This window comes from Solea solea, chromosome 10 (genome assembly GCF_958295425.1).
Source record: "Solea solea chromosome 10, fSolSol10.1, whole genome shotgun sequence".
Taxonomy (NCBI): domain Eukaryota; kingdom Metazoa; phylum Chordata; class Actinopteri; order Pleuronectiformes; family Soleidae; genus Solea; species Solea solea.
Genome location: NC_081143.1, coordinates 12,100,116 through 12,120,880, shown reverse-complemented (window position 1 = coordinate 12,120,880; position 20,765 = coordinate 12,100,116). Strand labels below are relative to the sequence as shown.

The 20,765-nt window shown below is 41.5% G+C and overlaps 1 protein-coding gene and 1 non-coding gene across 3 annotated transcripts in view; both read right to left on the bottom strand.

The window, feature by feature from the left end:
* LOC131466812 (regulating synaptic membrane exocytosis protein 1-like) overlaps positions 1–20,675 on the bottom strand; it is a 29,398-nt gene extending 8,723 nt beyond the window's left edge. Inside the window, exons 1-17 of one of the 2 annotated variants that reach the window (XM_058640293.1) lie at positions 20,215–20,675; positions 15,275–15,488; positions 13,311–13,603; positions 12,006–12,841; positions 11,745–11,785; positions 11,458–11,568; positions 10,623–10,722; positions 9,426–9,549; positions 8,608–8,654; positions 8,354–8,466; positions 8,131–8,261; positions 7,135–7,306; positions 5,970–6,123; positions 4,400–4,547; positions 3,417–3,524; positions 2,521–2,583; positions 66–155 (exon numbers count right to left, since the gene is read on the bottom strand). In XM_058640293.1, coding sequence (XP_058496276.1) covers positions 66–155; positions 2,521–2,583; positions 3,417–3,524; positions 4,400–4,547; positions 5,970–6,123; positions 7,135–7,306; positions 8,131–8,261; positions 8,354–8,466; positions 8,608–8,654; positions 9,426–9,549; positions 10,623–10,722; positions 11,458–11,568; positions 11,745–11,785; positions 12,006–12,841; positions 13,311–13,603; positions 15,275–15,488; positions 20,215–20,402 — 2,933 coding nt within the window. In that variant the 5' untranslated portion in view covers positions 20,403–20,675. Of the gene's footprint in view, positions 1–65; positions 2,499–2,520; positions 2,584–3,416; positions 3,525–4,399; positions 4,548–5,969; positions 6,124–7,134; positions 7,307–8,130; positions 8,262–8,353; positions 8,467–8,607; positions 8,655–9,425; positions 9,550–10,622; positions 10,723–11,457; positions 11,569–11,744; positions 11,786–12,005; positions 12,842–13,310; positions 13,604–15,274; positions 15,489–20,214 lie in introns of those variants that run through there. The other variant, XM_058640291.1, reaches the window with a different exon arrangement.
* On the bottom strand, positions 10,972–11,057 carry trnay-gua (transfer RNA tyrosine (anticodon GUA)). Its single transcript is given in 2 exon segments — positions 10,972–11,007; positions 11,022–11,057. It is a non-coding gene; the product is annotated as a tRNA-Tyr (tRNA).
* Positions 20,676–20,765: the final 90 nt, after the last annotated feature.

The window sequence follows — 20,765 nt, the reverse complement described above, 5'->3', positions numbered from 1 at the left end:
AATGAGGGCCATCATTTACAACAACACCTATCGCTTTTTGAGTTAATTCATTTTTTCTTTTGTACCTGTTTCTGCCGGGTGAGTGAAAGTAGGTGTCTGGTCTCAGACAAGTGGTGCTGGCACTCCTCACTCTGTCCAGGGACGGCAGCAGGTCACTATACCACCGCATCAAAACAACACAGAAATGGGGCAGGGGGCAAGAATGAGAATAATGTGGGAGAGCAAAGGGATGACATGTAGAGAACAATGTAGTATGTGGAGTAAAGAGAGAGGGAAAGATTTTAAAAAACCAAAAAAAACGAGAAATGAGAACACCATCAGTCATTCATTCTGCTGCTTTGCACTGTGAGAGCATTCAGACTGAAGATTGTGAGTTGCCATGGGAACCAGGTCGACATGGTATAGGGGGAAACGCTATGTTGTCGTGTTGTGAGACAATTGTGAACATCTAAGAATCAAACATGATGGTGTGCACCTAAAACTAAATATTTAAGGTTTATTCTCATTTATGGTTTCTTCAGAAAAAAAACATTCTATCTATCTGCTCTTGTTTGTACTAGAAAAGAATTGGCTGGATGATCTGGAGATCATCTGGTAGTGAGTTTTTATTGGCTAGAGACTGGAAAAACATCCAAAACAAAAGCTGTTTTTTTATTATTGTTCTGTATGTAGTATTTTAGGGTTTGATTTTTTTATTTCATTTTATTGTTTCATAATTTCACTTTATCTGTGAAAACGGAATCCTCTATTATGAAATGGGCCACCTAGGAATTGAGCGTGCAGTAGATTTGGCAAGGGTTAGGGTTTTTCTGGCCAAAAACATATTTGACTATTAAAGTAACGGTCAAGGCCTGAGAGCGATTGCCACAAAACACCTCCAGAGATTGATGAGTATATAGACCTGCATTCCCCTCACACTAGTGTTTATGGATTTATTGTCCTTGGAGCTCAGATCAGTCCAACACAACTGTACTAGTAATAAATGATCACTTCATAAAGCAAGCAGCAGCTGTACTAAATGCCAACCAGCAAGCATGCACTGTAGCAAAGTGCCTCTGGGGACACTTAATAGTGCATTATGGGTTTACAGAGAGACTGCACAGTGACCAGGGCCCAGATTTTGAATCAAAGACCATTAAGGAACTCACTGGTATCAAGAAAGTTGGTACTACCCCATAACATCCCAGGGGGATCCCGATTGAGAGGTTAACCACTCGATCAAATGCTTGGGGCACTAAGTCAGCTTGAAAAGCTCCACTGGAAGGACTTTGTCCCCTTGTGCATGCCTACTAGTGCACAACAAAACATGACCGTGTGAATTAATATTTAGGAATCAACCACGACCTCCAATCGACACAGGCCTTGGGTTGCCCACCAACACAAATAAGCCATCCCAGTATGTCAATGACTTAAAATCCCGCTTGGATGAGAGTTACCGGATTTCTACCACTAAGGCCACTTATTCATGTCTTGCATCCTTCATTTAATGGCTACTTCAGGGTTAGGCACGCACGCAAAAAACACAGCTGTACGTTAACAAACACACACACATTTGTACATACACATACTGTACATTCTGACAGTGGTAACTTAACAGAATTGGTTAAGCATAAACTGTTTAACCTTTTGAAATGTCATATTGAGCTAACTCAGTGCGCACATGCTGTTTAGATCCAGGTTAATATGATGTTAGTAATGCTTCCTAGTGTTCAGTTCTACATGTGCATGCTACTAACCTCTCGTGTAACCTGGCACCTGCATCCTACATACTGTAAGTGGCCTTAACAAAGAAACACAGCAGCCATGTGGCCAAGAAGCCATCTTCGATTCCACACTCGTGTTGTAGTTTTCTTTTAAGCTGGAGTGACATTTCAGTATTTTACGACATTAAAAATGTAAAAGCACAGATATGGCCTTAAAGGATTGCATAATTCAGAGGTAAACCAGCACAGAGCATTAGCTAAAGCAGGACCATGAACAAAGCAACACATCAACCACAGGAAACACAAGCAACACAGCAGTGTGGGGACATGAGGACATTTACTGTAATGAGAGAACACTTCTGCAACTAGACCAAAACAACTCCACAAGTGTCTGGGAAAGCTAGACGAGTGACGAGAGAGGGTTCACAAAGATGCCTTTTACATTACGAATACTTACCTGTAAATGTCTTTATGGATACCATTTACTAACAGGGGCATTTTGGGGGGGAGTGTATTGCTGAGTCTACTTATGTACCTGGTTGTGAGGTCATACACATGAAGCAAGGCGTGAGAAAAACAAAATATAACAGTTATGAGTGAACAGTTGGACATTAACTCCTCAGTGTGCTACAACTATCATATTTGATATTAATGAGATAGATTAATATCAAATATGATTTTGAGCTATGCAGAACATAAGCAGAAATATAGGATGTCTTGAGAATGCTTGCTTTGGAAATACTAAGATTTTGGTTTTTACGGTGTTGTGAGGGTGAAATGTTCTTTCTTTCTTTTATTTTTATTAAATTTGTTTTACCTGTTTGTATGCAGGCACTCTGCACTCCCTCCCCGAATAGACCGGTGCATCTCCGGGACTTCACTGTTTGAGAAAAACACAAAATAAGAGGCAGGCAGGAAAACAGGAAACGTTAATATATGGGAATGGGAGAAACCAGAAAATATAGAATGACATAACAAATCCTGTATATTTCCAACTTTTAATAGTATTAGTAGTGTGAAAAATGAGCCTGGCAGCCCACTTCAGGATGGTAGCATCTAAGGCACACTGAGGTGGTTGGTGTTGTGAAGAATACAGCCAACAATGTGGATTCCAGTGAAAAAAAAGTTGTAGTGTGAGTTTATTTACTGTGCACAAACTAGTGAACCGGCAAACAGCCAACAAAAAGACAGGCAAGGTTCAGATGGTTTGGTCATGTGCCAAGGAGGGATAGTGATTATATTGGACAAAGGATGTTGAAGATGGAGCTGCCAGGCAGGAAGAGAAGAGGAAGACAACAGAGAAGATTCATGGATCTTGTGAAGAGCACATGAGGGGAGTTGGTGTAACAGAAGAGGACAAAGGGGATAGAAGAAGACACATAGTACACTTGAGCAGTAGCGTATGGAGTGGAACCCTAATTTATGTTACTGCAAACACTTGTGTTTGTCTTATTTCATGTCAAAAAGATATTTGCTGTAAAAAAAGGGGTCTATTTTGCTAGGTTTACTATATTGTATGAGTTAAACTCATTAACAGCTTGCTAGTATGTAAGACTCAGTCACATCATTCCAATCCAAATGCCAATGATCACAGAATTCAGCAAACATAAAAACAACAAAGCTGGTGATGCCCTGTGAAATTTGCACACACATATACTGTATATACAGTATATGCATGTATATATGCATGTATATAACCTTAAAACAAGGTACCTGTCCTCAGAGTACTCATAGTCTGAGTCACCGGAACGTTGGTCCTCTGAGTGGTTGTTGTGGTCGTGGGGGTAGGGCTGGCTGTTCTGGCGCATCTCATCCAGACTCCTGATGAATGCACAAATATTTTGTAACTTTATGTTTTTTCTTTAGGTAAATAGATCTTGGGCTGTAGTAAAAAATAAACTGTAATGGTGTCCTCTGACCAGGGATGGGACAAAACATGATTTTATCAGGCACTGTGAGAAAACAAAACATCACAATATGTTGCTACAGGTGAATTTCTTTTACACAAATCACACACGTGTCTGTAGTATTAACGATGGCACTCCCAAACCGCCAGTACATCTGTTTCTCTCTGCCATTGATTTTCACATCGAACCTTGAGGTATTAAAATTAACTTTATGACATGCTCATTTAGCAATGCCTACTGGAACAAGCGTTAATGTTAGCTAAGATAGCTTATCTTGGCGAGTTTATGTATATATGGGTATAATATGCTGAGATAGTGGAAGAATGAAATGGGTGGCGAGCAAGGTATGCATCCAAAAACGTGGAGTGAAGAGAATTTATTGGTCAGTCCCTCTGCAGGGCCTACAGTGCAAACAAGTGCAAGGCTATCAAGCTGGTCACCAAGGCAGCAGAGGTGAGTGGGGTAATCCTATCTGGACACATTGAGCAACTCCAGCTGGGTCACCTGGGCAAGGGTGCATGATGTTGAAAGACTCCTTACATCATGAGATTATGAGCCTCAATACAAACATTCACAATACAATTGTTGTAAACCACACAGTAATCTGATTAAAAAGGAAAAAAAAAAAAAAGTTTGGATGGATAATCTGAATTATAGATTCTCGACGTCAAATATATAATATTTCTGTACCTAAAAGCTTGTATATATTTTATATACAAGCTTTTATGTATAGGCTACATTGTCATAAAAAAATGACTCCCCATTGAGAGTTCACTATTTGATGCTGACCTTTGCATGGGCACTCGTACAGGCCGTAATCGGGCCCTGCAGGAGTCCTGTCTGTTAGGAGACACTGAGCGGGAGCGGTGTGGGATCGGTCGCTGCTGCTCAGGGACATCCAGCGCACTGCTGTGCTCTTTCTCCCTGGAGTTATGCTCTGCAAGTTCACACACACCACACACATACAGAGATCCAGCACAAATGCACGCACACACACACACACACACACACACACACACACACACACGAACATTTTGGTCAAGTCATGGATTTGCATGAGAACAAACTAAAATATGGGTACATACAAGACATTTGTTTAGGGTCCTTTGTACTACTAAAAAGTACTTCCCGTGCCATTCTCCTACAGACTGTGGTACATCACAGTAGGATGTCTTAAAGGAAAATGACTAGTGAGCACAGTGGATAACTAGTCATGTGAACATGCCTGAGACACAAACTGTTTTTGATTTGCCTGCACTGTTTTTACCTTTACTGAATGTGACTATCAAATTCATAACCTTTTGGGGTTATTTGTTTACTGAACCAGCAAAGAACAGCTATAGGGATACAGAGAATGTGGTACAATCAGCCACAACATTATAAATAGGTAACCAGTTTTAATGTCATGGTATACTATTATTATTATTTTTTTTACTCGATCATATTACAGATGGTTCAGAATTGATGCAGTGCTGCTATTTTTCCATAAGTGATAGTACCTGGTACCTGGTACTTTTTGTAGCACCTGCTCTGGCGAGGTTCCGAGCTAACTGTGCCAATACTATGTGTGATGTCGTCACTCTGCCGTCCACTGATTGGTCAGAGTGCCGTTACAGAAAGAGGCATGAGCAAGACCTCAAGATCCACCAAGGCAAAAAGAAGTGCCTCAGTGAGTTCGACAAGAGGCCTTGAGAAAAGGCCAAATCAGTTGAGTGAACCCCAGAGGCAAGAAAATAATTAGGCATAGACCAGAATTTTTGTTGCAAATTGCAAATTCCCAATGTAAGTAGGTAAAATCCTAGAAAATGTATACCTGTTTAAAGCATGTCCACATTTAGTATGACAAACAAACAAACAAAACAGCAGTTTTCCACTAGTCCAAATAACACAAATTCAGCTTCTGGTCTAAACTTTCACTCTGAGGTATAAGCAACCTCTTGTACAAGCACCTTCTGGTCAAGAGGCATGAAGCTGTGTTCAGTGCTTCAGTGTTTCTATGGCTCAGCTAAGTGGAGAAGCAGTGTTCACTGCAGCCTCACTGCAGAGTAAAGTGCACTGTTAAACCTCAGCACAATGCAGAGTGTACACCACACCATTGTAATCCAAAATCTGCAGCCCAGGATTAATGTGAATGGAGTGTTAACTTATTATTTTGATTGTAGCTTTTGCATTTGTTTTATGGCGTTTGCATTCATGGTGTGGCTTTGTGTGAAAACACATACAAGACCGGGTAAGGTTGTGTTTCTCAGTTTCCTTCAACAACAGAAAGACATCGAAGTAAAGGACACGTTAGCAAGCACATTAAATAATTGACATACAGTACATAGCATGTACATTTACTGTGTTTAACCGGACATACTCTGCAGCTTCTTGCTGGGGCTGTCTTCATGCCTATGTCGGCGTGGAAGGTACGGAGATGGCTCGGGTAGAGGTATGGAGGACATGTCATGGGCCTGGAGTTTGAACCAGCGAGGTATGTCATCCAGCAAGGCCGTCTCTAACTCTATCAAAATCTGAGAGAGCAAGGATGGGAGAGCGAAAGAGAAACGGTGTAGTTTAGCAACTGAGCATCAGAAGAATTAGGAATAGTTCTTATATTAAAAAGATAGTTAAGATATTGACACCTAGAACCAACAGCGAAGTGAGTGGCATCACATGTTGTCATCTTGGATGGACTTAGATTTGCCTGAGTGAGTTTGACATTGATCCAATTAATGTTGCAGTAATTATGACCATAAATCTAATTTTTACATTTTGGGTTACCACGAGGTGGTGCTTTCTCGAAAGGCAAGGCAAGGCAAGTTTATTTGTATAGCACAATCAATACACAGGGCAACTCAAAGTGCTTTACAAGGGCATAGAAATCCATTAAGAAAATCACAGAATAAATAAAAGCACGACATGGGTGCTTCATAGGGAACTACTGTATTAATTCTAGGATGTATATTCTGTATTCATTCAATGCTTTTTAAACCAAGAGTAGGATTTTGATATGTATCATTTGACTCACGGAAAGCCAGTGTAGAGACCTAAGGACTGGTGTGATGTGGTCCAGTTTCCTGGTATTAGTCAGGACAGCAGCAGCATTCTGGACCAGCTGCAGCTGCCTGATTGTTTTTTTGTTACGACCTGTAAAGACACCATTACAATAATCTAGTCTGCTGAAAATTAGTTTTTTCAGCAGTTTTATCCCTGACAGGAAGGTATTTACAATGTTCTTCCGGTGGCAATAGCCAGACTTAGTGATTTTAGGTGCTTGTTAAAATTCAGGTCTGAGCCAATAATTACGCCAAGAAATCTGGCAGTCATTTCAGGGGCCCCCTTTCAGTTGGGTCCCATTGCCTTCTGCAATACCCTGATGACACTGAGTGATCATATAAACTATCACTAGCTAAATATCCAATCCAGAGAACTAAACCCATATGATATCAATACAAAGAAATAAAGACAACTTAATAACTACAGCTCTGCAAGTTAGATATACAAAAGGAATAAAAGCATCGGGTTCACATGTGGTTACCCACCTCACCCAGGAATTCACTCTCCTCCTCCTGCACTCTGGGCTGGTCCCAGACAGTGATCTCCAGCATGCGTTCTCTGAAGTCCCGTCGGTGAACATGGGAGTATATGAATGTCTGGTTCCACTTGGGTTCAGCACTCTTCTTCACAGTTTTAGTCCGACGTTTACTCTTGTCACTAGAGCAAATGTGTAAACACACAAAGTTAGATTCCAAGACTCAAAATAACAGCAATCACTGCTGATGGTACTGTAAGGTTGTGGCTGCAGAGGCTTCCAGTTGCGGATTCACAGGGGTGCATGGCTGAACAAAAAACAATTTTCTGACTTGACCAGCGAGGGTGAAACCGGCACAATCTCTTCAGAGATTGGGTGTCATCGTTACGGTGCCGGATGGCAAGAGTGTAGGTGCAGTTCCGACAATTGCGGCCATATAGGGAGAGGAGAGGTGAGTTACTCTAACTCCGAAACCTTTGTATGCTTGATAAAAGCTGCAGTGATTAAAGTCAGGTGAGGAGAGAGGTGAGTTTGCAGCAACTCCGATTCCCATGGGAGTCAGATGAAAGGAGCTTGGAGACACCTCCTACTGCAACCACATTTAGGGAGGAGAGGAAGAGCTGAGGTTGCGCAATTGTATTTATACATTCAGCCGGAGAGAAATGTCCAGCAGGGGCAGCCAATCAGATAATAGGATTCTGCTGAGTGAGTACTTGTGCAGAGGGCGCTGGGAGCACGAGTTCTTAGAACAGTCTTTGTGTTGGAAAAAGGACTCCCTTTAAATAAAACTCCAGCCTCTCACATGGAGTAAGGCTTTTGCTTTTCCCTGTAGGCCGTGCTCATGGAGGACAATGGGAATTACAGCCACACTGGGCCTGGGGCTCCAAACAGTACATATGCAGTACATGTAAGTGTACAGTAAATTTATTTATTTTGGGAAAAAATACTTTTGATAAGGACTAGGACAAGGAAAAGGTAATAAAACAAATCAATATGATGTCATTACCTCCTGTCTGGCAGAAAGTACATTTTGACATAGGGGTTCTGAGGGCGACCATCTGGTCGAGTTGGCAGGTCCCTGGCTTGAAGGATATTGACAATCAACTGATGTCCCACTTTGTCATACCACAGCTTAATCTGAAAAGACGTGAGAGGGCATTTCATTTAAACTCTATCTGTATTCATATTTATTTACACAAGTCTGCATCCATTCTTCTCTAGATACTCACAGAGAGCTGTCCAGGCAGAACCAGGGGAAGATCTCTGAGGGTCCCAGGACTTGTAGGGGAAATCACTGATATAGAGGGACGGTCCAACTTTTGTGACTCAAAGGAGCTTGAGCCTGCTGAGGGATGGATAGAAACAACATATCAACACAATTGGGAGTGTTACAATGACAAGATTTCTCCCCAGAAGTTTACCATAGCAGTTCAAATTGGCAATCACATTAACAGCTAATATACCTGGCCATATAAACACTTACTCGATTCTAAAGGAGGGTGAGAGGACTGTGGGATTCTAGAAGTGTCTCTGGAAGCAAAAACAAACAAATTGTAAAAATGAGTATAAATCAAGATATGTACATTTGTATTTAAAGTGAATGAGTGAAACACTCTTGCATCAGCCATCAGTAACATGTTAGAAAAACAGCCAGGGGTAAAAAAAAAGCACTGACAAGGCGTTGGCTTCTCCGTGATCCGCCCACAATACAGGAGTGGATAAGTATAGTAAGCGACATTTACCTCATGGAACAGATTACCTTCTCCATTCGCCTACAGAAAAACCTATTTATCGAATTGTGGGCCAAATGGGTAAGATATGTTAGTTTTGAACAGACAGAAGTATTGATGGATGATCCTGTAATGCTATTTTTATGCTTTATTTTTGAATGTTTTATTTGGACTAACGACTAGTGTGTATTGTTTTATTTTATTTATTAAAAAAAAAAAAAAAAAAACTCCCTGGTGGACATTTCTTAATTTGCTCTTTTATATATGTCTGTCTTTCCCAATTTGTTCGAGTTCTCAAGTACACTTTCATTTGACTTTCTGTATTTTGTTTCTTGTTTTGTATACAAAGATTTCAATTGTGAGTGGCGGAGATACCATTGTATGTTATTTGAAATGAAAGTAATTACTGTATTGTAATGCTCTCACAAAACAAAAATAAAAAATGTAAAAAAAAAAATGTTTTGGGACATCGTTTGGTGGATAGAGTTTTTGAAATGAAGGAAGGAGAAATATCAAAAAGTAAACCAATAGCTATTTTAATTATAATACATATTGATAACATTAATCTTACCCTATAGGTCTTGAAACAACTATTTCTACTTTAAGGTTGGCCTTTGATTCAAGGATAATGTTGTACACTTCTTTCTTGGTTGCTCCTGGCAATGACTTCCCATTCCACTGCAGCACCTCGTCACCTGGACACACACAACAACAAGGCAATCAGACATGGCAGACTTCACCTCATTCACACAACAAGCCTCTGTCGGCCTCTGTTGGTCATATTGGAAAGTGGACAAAGGACTGTTTTAGGAACCTCTGCTTCCCAGCATTCCCTGCACTTCCTACCTACATGTGAAGTACTAAAAAGCAGAATCCTGATATCTCATTGGCCACCTCTGCTGGACAACAAACCTCACTGGCTGAATGTATAAACAAGACTGCTCGCCTTCTGTTTGTCCTCTCCTTACAAAGTTCACAGCAGTAGGAGCTTCTTTCATCTGACTCACATGGGAAATGGTGTTTCACCCTCACTGGTCAAATCAGAAACTTGTTTTGCGTTCAGCCAAGCAGCCCACTGGATCCACACCAGGACGGCCTGCAGCCGCGAGCTTCTGATCATCCTTGCAGAAGAGAAGAGCGGTGGAGACCTCCTTCTAATATCGACTCCTGAGCTATTTTACCCCGGACGAGGCTGAGGATCAGCCGCTGTTTTCCCGCTGTGAGCGAGATTTTTGTGATCTCCAAACCAGGGCGAGGTGGTGACTACAAGGGCTGAGATTGTGCTCAAGGTCCTTTTTGGCATTGCAGATGTGGCGCAGGCATGTGCCTACCTTATGGGCCTCATGCATGCATTGGAACCGAGCTATTCAAAGACACTGAAATACACATTTTAAACATTTCAGAAAGTCTTCTTGCATTAAACTCTCAAGTTATGTTAAATGATTTAGACTTTCTTCCCCATACTTTACTACTTGACCCATGTCGTGTAAATTTGATTGATGTTGTTGAAACACTAAGAAGTTTTTTTTGGACCAAGTTTTTAGAAATATTGACTCAAAATAAATTTGGTGGTGTGATTATGATTTTGGGTTTTGGGCCTTGATGATTTGAGATGCTTGAACTCTGGATATGATGGTGTCACTGCTTTTGTTTGTTCATATTTTATTTTGTTGTGTTTGCTCTGATTTACATATGTATGTAATACATATGTACATACACAATGCCCAGTACTTCCCTACATTAAACAATATGTTCAGTAGACTGGCACCTGCTCGTAGATGTCCCACCACATCTGCCAGACTGCCTTTCTTGACTTTGGTGATGAAGGCCCCAAGTCTCCCTGTGTTTGTCATCTTCCCTCCTACCACCTGCAGAAAACATGGAACAGAGGAACATGATTGCATAACTGTTTAACTGAGTCGATCATATATTGTATTGAACATTGAACATCGACTGTCACGTGACCATGCTTGACCAATAAGGAGGTAGCTTTTTGTAAACACAATCCATCCATCTTCTAGACTTCTACTCTTTCAATTTCAGTGAATTTGTGACCAATTGAGGAATACCAGAATCCTACTGGGGTTACAATTGTTTTTGCCAGCATATAAAAGTGTTCCTTCGAGCCGGAGTCGAACCAGCGACCTAAGGATGACTTGGATGTACTCTACAGTCCTCCGCTCTGCCACTGAGCTATCGAAGGCACAAAGACACTGGGGGAAACCATGGTCTTGCTGAAAAGCCTCAACAAGTTCATGCAATTCAGTTTCTGTGACAAGCTCTTTTATATATTTGGGCCCCAAGTTAACAGTTATTACCTGATAAACCTGTCTGGATATTGTTCCTATCCATTTCACACGTTATATAATACTACAGCTTTTTATGTCACAAGGAAGAATGCTGTTTTGCCCACACATAAATGGTGAACCTGAAGTTTTAAAAAATGTACACTTAAGCCACAGTTTTCCAAAGTCTCAGTTTTCAGTGATTTAAAACTCCCTTGACATGTACATGGGAGGTCACAGCCTCAGTGGACTACTGTATGTGTGGATCAAATTCTAACATAACACAATCATAAAAGAGAAGAAACATTTCCTGATTACTTTTAGGCCAAGGAGGGAACCATTCTCACGAAGCACGGCTGACCGCTTGCTTAGTATGATGCGCCCAATCAGGTGGTCACCTTCCTTAGCAGGCTGCCATGTGACTGGATGCTACAGGAGAGAAAAAGCACAAACAAATAATAAGGATGAGGGACAGAATAAACAAGGAAGGCAAGTATTTATTATTTATTTCAGATTTTGTCCTGCTGAGTGGTCTTTAATCAGCTATGTGATCATATGTGAATACAACTGCGGTGGTGCCAGTATGAATAGGGTATAACACTCACGTGCCACACAGTAGGATCCAATGGGTGACAGTCCCAGTCACCTGTAGGCAGAAAGAACAATAAATTCAGTCAGTATTCATAAATTGTAGAGCTGTAACTATTATTCAATTAATCGATTACTAAATTAATCGTCAACTATTTTGATAATCGATTAATCGGTTTGAAGCTTTTTTCATGATTAAAACAAGATTTTGTATTGTTTCAGCTCCTTAAATGTGATTTGTCTCAGTTAACTGGAGTGAGCACATATTTTTCACTGACCCTTTTTGCTGATGTGTTCCATGTCTAGGTCCTCACAGCTGGTGTACTCAGGCGTGGAGCCTCCCTCCTCCTCCTCCTCCGAGCTACTAATGGACATCTGCCTCTTGTTGACTCCGCACCTGCTTTTGCATGATTGAGAAGGCAGCAAAGACTCTGACTGGGAGTCTTTCTTTACCGGGCTATCCTTGTCTATTTCTCTTTGTGTCCATGTTGTACTTGGTTGGACAGGTTGGGGTCCTAATTTCAATCCACCTTCACTAGGTGGAGGCCCTGCTCCGACACCCACAGTCCTGTCTACAGAGTAGGCACAGTGGTTATCCAGTATGTTGGAGTCTCCCCTCCCACCACCGGACAACTTTACTAAAAGATTTTCAGGCACCTCACTTGCATTGGCTCCTCCACCTGGTCCCAGACCAACCTCATTGATTGCCAGATCACTGTGTCGTCGTTCATGGCGTACCTTTGAAGCCTTAGCATGCATGCGCATCTCTCGCTCTTCCCGCTGAGGTTTCACTGGGTAACGGGCCAGATTGGGGTCACTACGATAACGATTCTGGAAGTCCTTCTCACAACGCTTCCGTTCTCTCTGTTCTTCATTCTCTGGATGTCTTTTATGTGGTTCTAAACAACCTAGGTTATCCACCCCATCCTTATATTCCTGAGAATGGATCTTCTCCAACCTCCGTCTGTCTCCCAGCTGTCTCTCACCTCTGTCACCAGGTCGCACCCGCTCATCCAAGGATGACTGAAATTGTAACTTCCCAGTAGCTTTCCAGCTACCACCACACCCCATGCCTCCCTTGCCATTTTGTTCATGGAGGGAAACTGGTCTTTTCCTGGAGGAAAAGGTTGTTATAAATGTATCATTATTTGGACACATACATAAGTACAGGTGTACAGTTTTCTTTAGCACAGACAAGCAATTTTAATTGTATTAATCCCCTTAGGGAAATTATTCCTCTGCATTTGACCCATCCTATAATTAGGAGCAGTGGGCTGCCACACTGAGTAGCGCCTGGGGAGCAATGGGGTTTTGACCGGGTGAAGATTTGAACCGGCGACCCTCCGGTTACAAGCCAAGTTCCCTTTCCACTTGGCCACGGGCTGCCCAATAGTGCAAGACTTTTATTTAAACACAGACCAAATTCTACCATTCTATTCTACTATGATAGCATCTATGTTTAAGATGCTCCCCACTTTTCAATTCCTATCATGTCACAAATGTGACATATAAAACATTTTATAGTGACAGCATGTAGCTGAACTTCATCATAGAGGTTGTGTCGTGTGTTTGCTGAGTCTTACTTTTCTCTGGGTGGTTCACTTTGAGAGCGAGAGCCCGGCATGGTGTCAGCACCCTTGACAGCAGTGTCACCAGTGGACAGCTGTTTCCTCTCTAGTCCTATGGAGGCATTAGAGGCTGGGGCTACGGACCTGGAGCGTAGTAGTTTCTTGTCCTGTTGGTTTTTATCTCTTATAGCTGGGTCATTCAAGGAGGTGTCCATCATTCCAGGCCGCACCCCTGACTCTGAAAACCATTCTCCTGATTTGGTGAGAATCTCCTGCTGCTTACGGCACAGGTTGCATACGCACATTACCTGAACGGGTTAAAAGAACAGGAAACGTTGGTAGAGACACTGGAATAATGAACAGAAGCAGTGATCAAATGGCCATGACAATAAAAATATGTATGACAATCATTTACACAACACAAATTATTCTTAGTGAGCATAGTATAGAACTTAATCAATGAATTCAAGACGGGCATTAATGATAAATTAACAATATGATTAATATATAATAATAATAATAATACTTATTATTATTATTATTATTATCATTATCATCATCATTATTATTATTATTATTATTATTATTATTATTATTATTATTAATAATAATAAAAACAACAACAATAATAATGATAATAATAATAATAATTATTATTATTATTAATGATTAAAGAAATTATTTCCCCTCTCTGTTAGCTACAGTTCCTCCTTTTAAGAGCCTGTACAATTTTACCTGCTCTGTTTTATGACTTGAGTAAAATTACAGTACAAACGGCCGTGTGTACGAACACAGTGACAAACCCTCGTCAGGACAGCAATGATCTCAAATGCTGGCAAAAGGCCGCCTGCACACCATGTACTGCACGAGTGTCACAGCTCACTCCGTGACATATCCCCCACCTTCTGAAGATGCCCCTTGTGACATCCTAGACAGGAAGTCTACGGAAGAGTTGAACTTCCTGGAGCTGTATGATATTTCAAAGCCAAAAGGCTGTATTGCCAGAAACCACCTTGTGATCCTGGCATTCATGTCCTTCATTTGTCCAAGCCAAGACACCGCTCTGTGTTCAGTCTGTAATACAATTTTGCGGCTCCCTCAGCAAACGCTTTCCGAGCTGTTCCTGGTCCCCTTGCAACAGTACAGCACCTAAGCCTCTCTCAGAGGCATCAGTCTGTAGAGTTAAGCACAGAGAGCTGCAATGGTATTTTGATGACCTTTTTACATTCGTATTGACAGTAGCTTTAATCTCCACTTAACTGTTTTCAGAATGGCAGGTTTTTTTTTTTTTTATCCTTGAGCCTTGAGATCTCTTCCTCTCACTGGTGCTATTCTTGTTCTTATGGGAGCAGCAATGTCACTGGTTGGCACGCATGTACAGTATGATTACTGCAATCAAGTCACAGGCAACATGGGACATCATAGGTGCTGGAATTGATGTGGATTCCGATTCAAGTAATCTATCCATCCATCCATTTTCTACCGCTTTATCCTCCACAGGAAGGTCGTGGGGGGTGCTGTGCCAATCAATCAATCAATTATATAGGGTGATAGGTCCTTCACAAGGACACACAGACACAAACAACCATCCAGTCTCACATTCACACCTATGGTCAATTTAGAGTGACCAATTTACCTAATCCCTTTATTTCATGTTTTTGGACTGTGGTAGGAAGCCGGAGAACCAGGAGAAAACCCACACACAGACGGGGAGAACATGCAAACTCCATGCACAAAGGCCCTCGTTCCAACCGGGGTTCAAACTCAATAAACAGAACTACAACTTCAGACAGAAAGGGTTTTGATGGACCAATGACTGGTACCAAGCCATTCTGCCAATACACGTTAGTCTCACAAAAGTATGGTCAGGAAGCGAAAAAAGTAGACAGAAACAGGACCAATAGTTCAATCACAGCAAGAATGGGAAGAGCATAAGACGGAGGTGGAATAAAAAGAAGGTCAGAGGATAGGAGTCTTACATTATTGGACCGCAAAGAGACCCGTCCTCCACAGCGAGCACAGAATTTGATCTGACAATAGGAGCAGTGGTGGCCGCAGCCATCAGCAAACTTGGTCTTGCGGCAGATGCCACAGGTGGGCGTGTCGTCCTTCTGTTGAGTCGGCTGCTGCCGTATCTCAGCCCCGATGCGACGTACCTCCTGTTTGTAGCTCTCAAACTGCTGGTGCAGTGTTCTGAGAGGGACGAAAGAAACAAATACAAAGTTGCCCATTAGTGGTATGCAATAACAACATTTCGTGCTTAAAGTGATGGGATCCTTGTGTATGTTTGAGAAAATGTTGGTTATTGTTTAATAAGTGGTGTGTAGAGCACCACATGAAAGGTGCCTTTAAAAAAAAAATCATACAAGCAATTTAAGATCGATGGATCAAGTTCAAGTTATTTTTACAATCAATTTGTTACACAGCAGCAGCAGCAGCAGCAGCAGCAGCAGACCAGCCACACATGACAGCAAATCATACCATAACAAGTAACATTCATTGTTCAACAGAGCAATGGAGGCGGGGACAAATTTGATTTTCAATCCGTCTGTCCTGACTCTGGGCAAGTGGAATTTATGACCAGATGGTAGCAACATGCACTCAGAGAAAAGAGGGTGACTTGGAGATAAAATATAGTATATTTGGCTTTCTGCAGGCACTGGGCTTTGGACAAGAGGGGGAGGCCGTTCACTGTGGCCTCTAAAATGTCCCTATCCATAAAAGCAAATGAAACAGGAGGTGGGGATGGGTTCTATAAAACAACATCATGAGATTTGTGTCATGATTCAGGGATGTTGATATGCATGTGTCCTGCTTCTCTGACACATTCAAATCTAAAAAGACACATCATACTCACTGTCCATGTGTCCCTTTGCCACGCCTCATTTTTCCTTGACAACAATACAATGTCCCTCTACATAAGTTTCATGTTGGACGTCTCAAGGTGGACTAACTGGTGAGGTGTCAGAGCTGACTGGAATCCAAGGGACAAAGGCCACTCAGGTAGGTGAATCCTTAACTTCAAGGCTTAGGGACCTTGTTATAAGAGATGATGATCATTATTTTTTATGTTTTTATATACAATATACTTTTCATCTCCATATTATTTGTAGATATGTATTGCCTTACTGAGTTTTTATGGCCTGTATGTTGTTTTTTCTCTAGCTTTAGTGATTAATATTTTGATGAGTGTGTTTATTATGGAGTATTTTTCTAGGTTTACTGTTTTTTAGTATACTGCCTGGCCAAGAAAAGTTGCCACCTAAAAAAAAGGGTAACACACTCTAATATTTTATTGGACCGCCTTTAGCTTTGATTACGGCACTCATTCGCTGGGGCATTGTTTTCGCTAAGCTTCTGCAATGGCACAAGATTTATTTCCGTCCAGTGTTGCATTCATTTTTCACCAAGATCTTGTATTGATGATGGGAGAGTTGGACCACTGCGCTAAGCCTTCTCCAGCACATCCCAAAGATTCTCAACGGGGTTAAGGTCTGGACTCTGTGATGAAAATGATGTCTCATGCTCCCTCAACCACTGAGCCTGATGAATCCTGGCATTGTCATCTTGGAATACGCCCGTACCATCACAGAAGAAAAAATCCATTGATGGAATAATCTGGTCAATCAGTATATTCAGGTAGTCGGCTGACCTCATTCTTTGGGCACATAATGTTGCTGAACCTAGACCTGACCAACTGCCAAGACTACCAACAATAAACGGCAACTTTTTTTTGACCAGGCAGTGTATTTTTTTAGTGTTATTTTCTTTAGTTTAGTGAAAGGGGGAATTGTAATGGAAAATGTGAAAAAGTGTTCGATGCTGTGTGGGGCAAATATGGGTAAACACTACCATTTATTCTGGGACTGCCCAAGAATGACACCGTACTGGTGGGAAATTCATAGGTGTTTGAAAACAGTTTTTCAGCTCACACATTACATTTCATCACATTACATTTGATGTTTTGATAATGTATGTGGGTACGGTAACACAGATTACACAGAAGACTATGGTTGACCAAAATACTAAATGAAAATATTACTTATTGCAGGGGGGAAAAAGCCCTGAAAAGAAGTGGTTGCAACTGGATACTCCATCATTAGAAGAAGTTTAAAATGATTTGCAAAATTTGCACAATGCAAAGGTGACCATTTTCTATGAAAATGAAAACAGAGACAAATGAGACATTTAAGAGGATGTGAGTACATCAATACATGGAGACCTGACTTGATCTGATGGACATTTCATTGTTAGTAATCTATATGTTTGTATAAGAAGTGTACCTTCAAAGATGAGTGAATATGTGTGACGCTGTTTTGTTCAGTTAATTACTTAAGGTAAAATAAAAGGGACAGCTCTTTTTATACCATCTTAAGACAAACCTTTCCACAACATTGATCATTACAGATAACACACATCCACATCACTCTCATAGAAAAGGGAAGTGTAACAAACAAAGATACAGCATCACTGAGAGAGACATGCCAGCGTCCGACAAAGCTTGTCTGAGAGTGAGATTAAGAAAAACAAACATTTCTCCTTTGTCCATTACTGACTGAACCAGAGCCCAGCTTCCCCTTAAGACTGCAGTGGGAAATCCAATAGAATGAAAGCAGAGTGTTCTTGTAGAATGATGCATGCTTTCAACAACAATATTCCTCATTATGAACTGAACAGAACAGCAGCTGTCACATGTTTCGGTGCAGCTGTGAGAAAAAAAAGACTGGTATATAAAACAAGCACGAAAATGCAAAAAGCAGCTGAAGTACAACCAGCATCACCTCATGTGTCTGTGCAGATAGTGAGGTCAAGTCTGATTATAGAGCTCTGGATGTTATGGGACTCTCCAGTTTCAAGTCATCAAATCCTTCCTGATTGATCGAGCACCAGTGCACTGGCATTTCTGTATCTGAAATCCAACAATGCTGATTCTTACAGCTTAGTTTCATAGTATTTGCTTTAACAGGGTCACATAGGCTTGATTACCATATAGGTCATTGATAAACTATACGGAATATTTATCACGGTTCAGACCCTTGATCCACATAAAAGTACAGATATCACATTGTAAAAATTCTCCACAACAAGCAAATGCCCTGTTTTGAAAAATGAAAAGAGTAAGAGCTCACAATTCAGTAAAATGATCCTTCATCCAATGTTATCCTATTATATTTGGTGTTTTTGAATTAATATTAACCCTAGATTACTTTTAATGCTGCCTCTCATTGAAGTAGATGTTGCAGGAGGAGGAGGTGATGTCTGTATGTTAAACACATTATGTAGAGATACATTGATACTGATGTATTACACTCAACATTAAATGACATATATTTAAGCTGTTTTAATTACAGTTATCATTATTTGCTTAGTTTTCTATTTATTTCACTGTTTTTGTGCATCATAAATAATATGTTTTTTTGGTGAAGTATACATAATTTTATATCAAAACAAGCACTTTTACTTTAAAAGTCTGTCTATTATCATCATGAATATTATATTGCCCACCCGCTACTGAAAAGTTGTTTTTTTGGGACGTAGGGATTTTCTGTCCTACTCCGTCCCAGGCCATAAATAAAACATTATAAAACCAAAGCTGCGGGCCGTTCAAAATCTGACTGAGGGCCTTGATTGGCCCTCGGGCCGGAGTTTGGACATGCCTGCTGTACACAGTACTCATATTTGAGTAACTGTTCTTTTATTCAGTCAGAAAAAAGTGGTATCGGTGCATTCCGAGTTATGCTATAATATTGTTAGTTTTGTGTTTGTCACACAACAGACAGTGGATTCTTCCTCCCAGAGTAAGGTGGATAATTAGCTACAACCCTTGTTTTCTTCTACACAAGCTGTCCTCTGCTGTGAGACAGCTGCAACACTGACAAAGCAAATGTCCAATACCTTCACCACAACACAGTGTAGTGTCTTGAAGATAACGACACACTCTGTTCGTCTCCTCTTAATTATACTACAACATCTGTTTGGGGGGGAAAAACTTTTCAGAAATCCTGGGAATTGTTGAGTATTAGCTAAAGTCATGGTAGATGTAGGTTTTCGTTTAAATGAAAACAAGGTTGAACTTAATCCACCATCACAGTACCACCACAACTTACAATAACACACATTATACAGGTGTGTATGCATCTATTTCCCACATTAATAAAGGTTGCGCATGTGATTTTTTTACACAGAAGTTATCTCCTGGGCTACGTGAGGTTGAGCTCATTTGAATGACCTACTTTTAGATAGAAAAGCATCATATTCTATCAGGATCATCTTGTTTGTAGTACAGCTGGACCATTATACAGTTAATATTGTGTGTCTCTGAAATTGTGTTATGTAGTGATACAAGACAAGCTCTGCCAGAACCTTGCTTCCACTCATGTTGTTTATTCATGATGACGGCAATTATTGAAAATTCAGTATGACAAGGCCCCCCAAGCTTGGCTTTGTATTGGCCCTAAAATGTCGTAATATGCACCTGCACAGCTGGTGTGTGTGTGTATCTGTCCTGTTTAGGCCTGATAAGACTCCCAGCCACACCCCATCCTCCTCTCCCTCCAAGGATCAGACACTTCACCACGGACTGGATCTGATGTTTTGTCTCCAGAAAATGTCAAAGTTCGTGTGCCGAACCTATTGATGAAAACGAGTGGGTGAAGAATGGACAATGCTCCCCCACCACCAGGTCACAGCCCATCCTCACAGACCTGTCCACTACTAAACGTTCTGTCTTCATGTTGGTGCCATGGGGGAAAAGCACCTGACATCACAGCACGCCCTGATCTTCAGGTGTCAGCGGGGAGGAGATGGGTTGTAGGATGTGATGGGTGTGTGACTATCACAATAACTGACACTGGCTCATCAACAACCGGCCACTGCTGAGTGTTTTCCACGACAACATTTCAGAGAAATATGCACTTACTTTAACATTGCTTGTTCTTTCTCCTCTTCTTCCTTCTGCCTGTCCATCACTGCCAGAATAATCTTCCTCTCCTCCTCAGTGAGGTGGCTGAGGTCCGGCGGATCCGACAGGTCCGGCAGATCCGACATGTATGGCGGCGGCACGGCGGGTGGGCGAGGGCCGCCCTGGGGCCTAACAGAGGTGGACATGTCTTCCAGCAGCCCGGCTCCTCTTCGGCGTGTCGTCTCGGCTGACAGCTTCCCCGGAGAGTTTCCGAGCCACACCTCACGACGCGCTCCGCGGACAGAGCGGCAGCGGCGGCGGCGGCAGGCGAATCTCTGGCGAATGATGCCAGCGGCTCATATTTTTCACGCACCCTCGTTACTGCGGTCAAAGCAGCCGTCTGTCGTGTTTGCGGAGTCAAGGCAGCCGCTCCAACCTTTCAAGTGCGCCCGTATTGCACACTTTATGGTAAATACACGGAGGTGTCTGGGAAAGTCAGCGCTAGCTTACGACAGCGTTGACCAACTTCCGGTTTTCAAAATAAAACGATAGGAAAATGAGGGCAAACA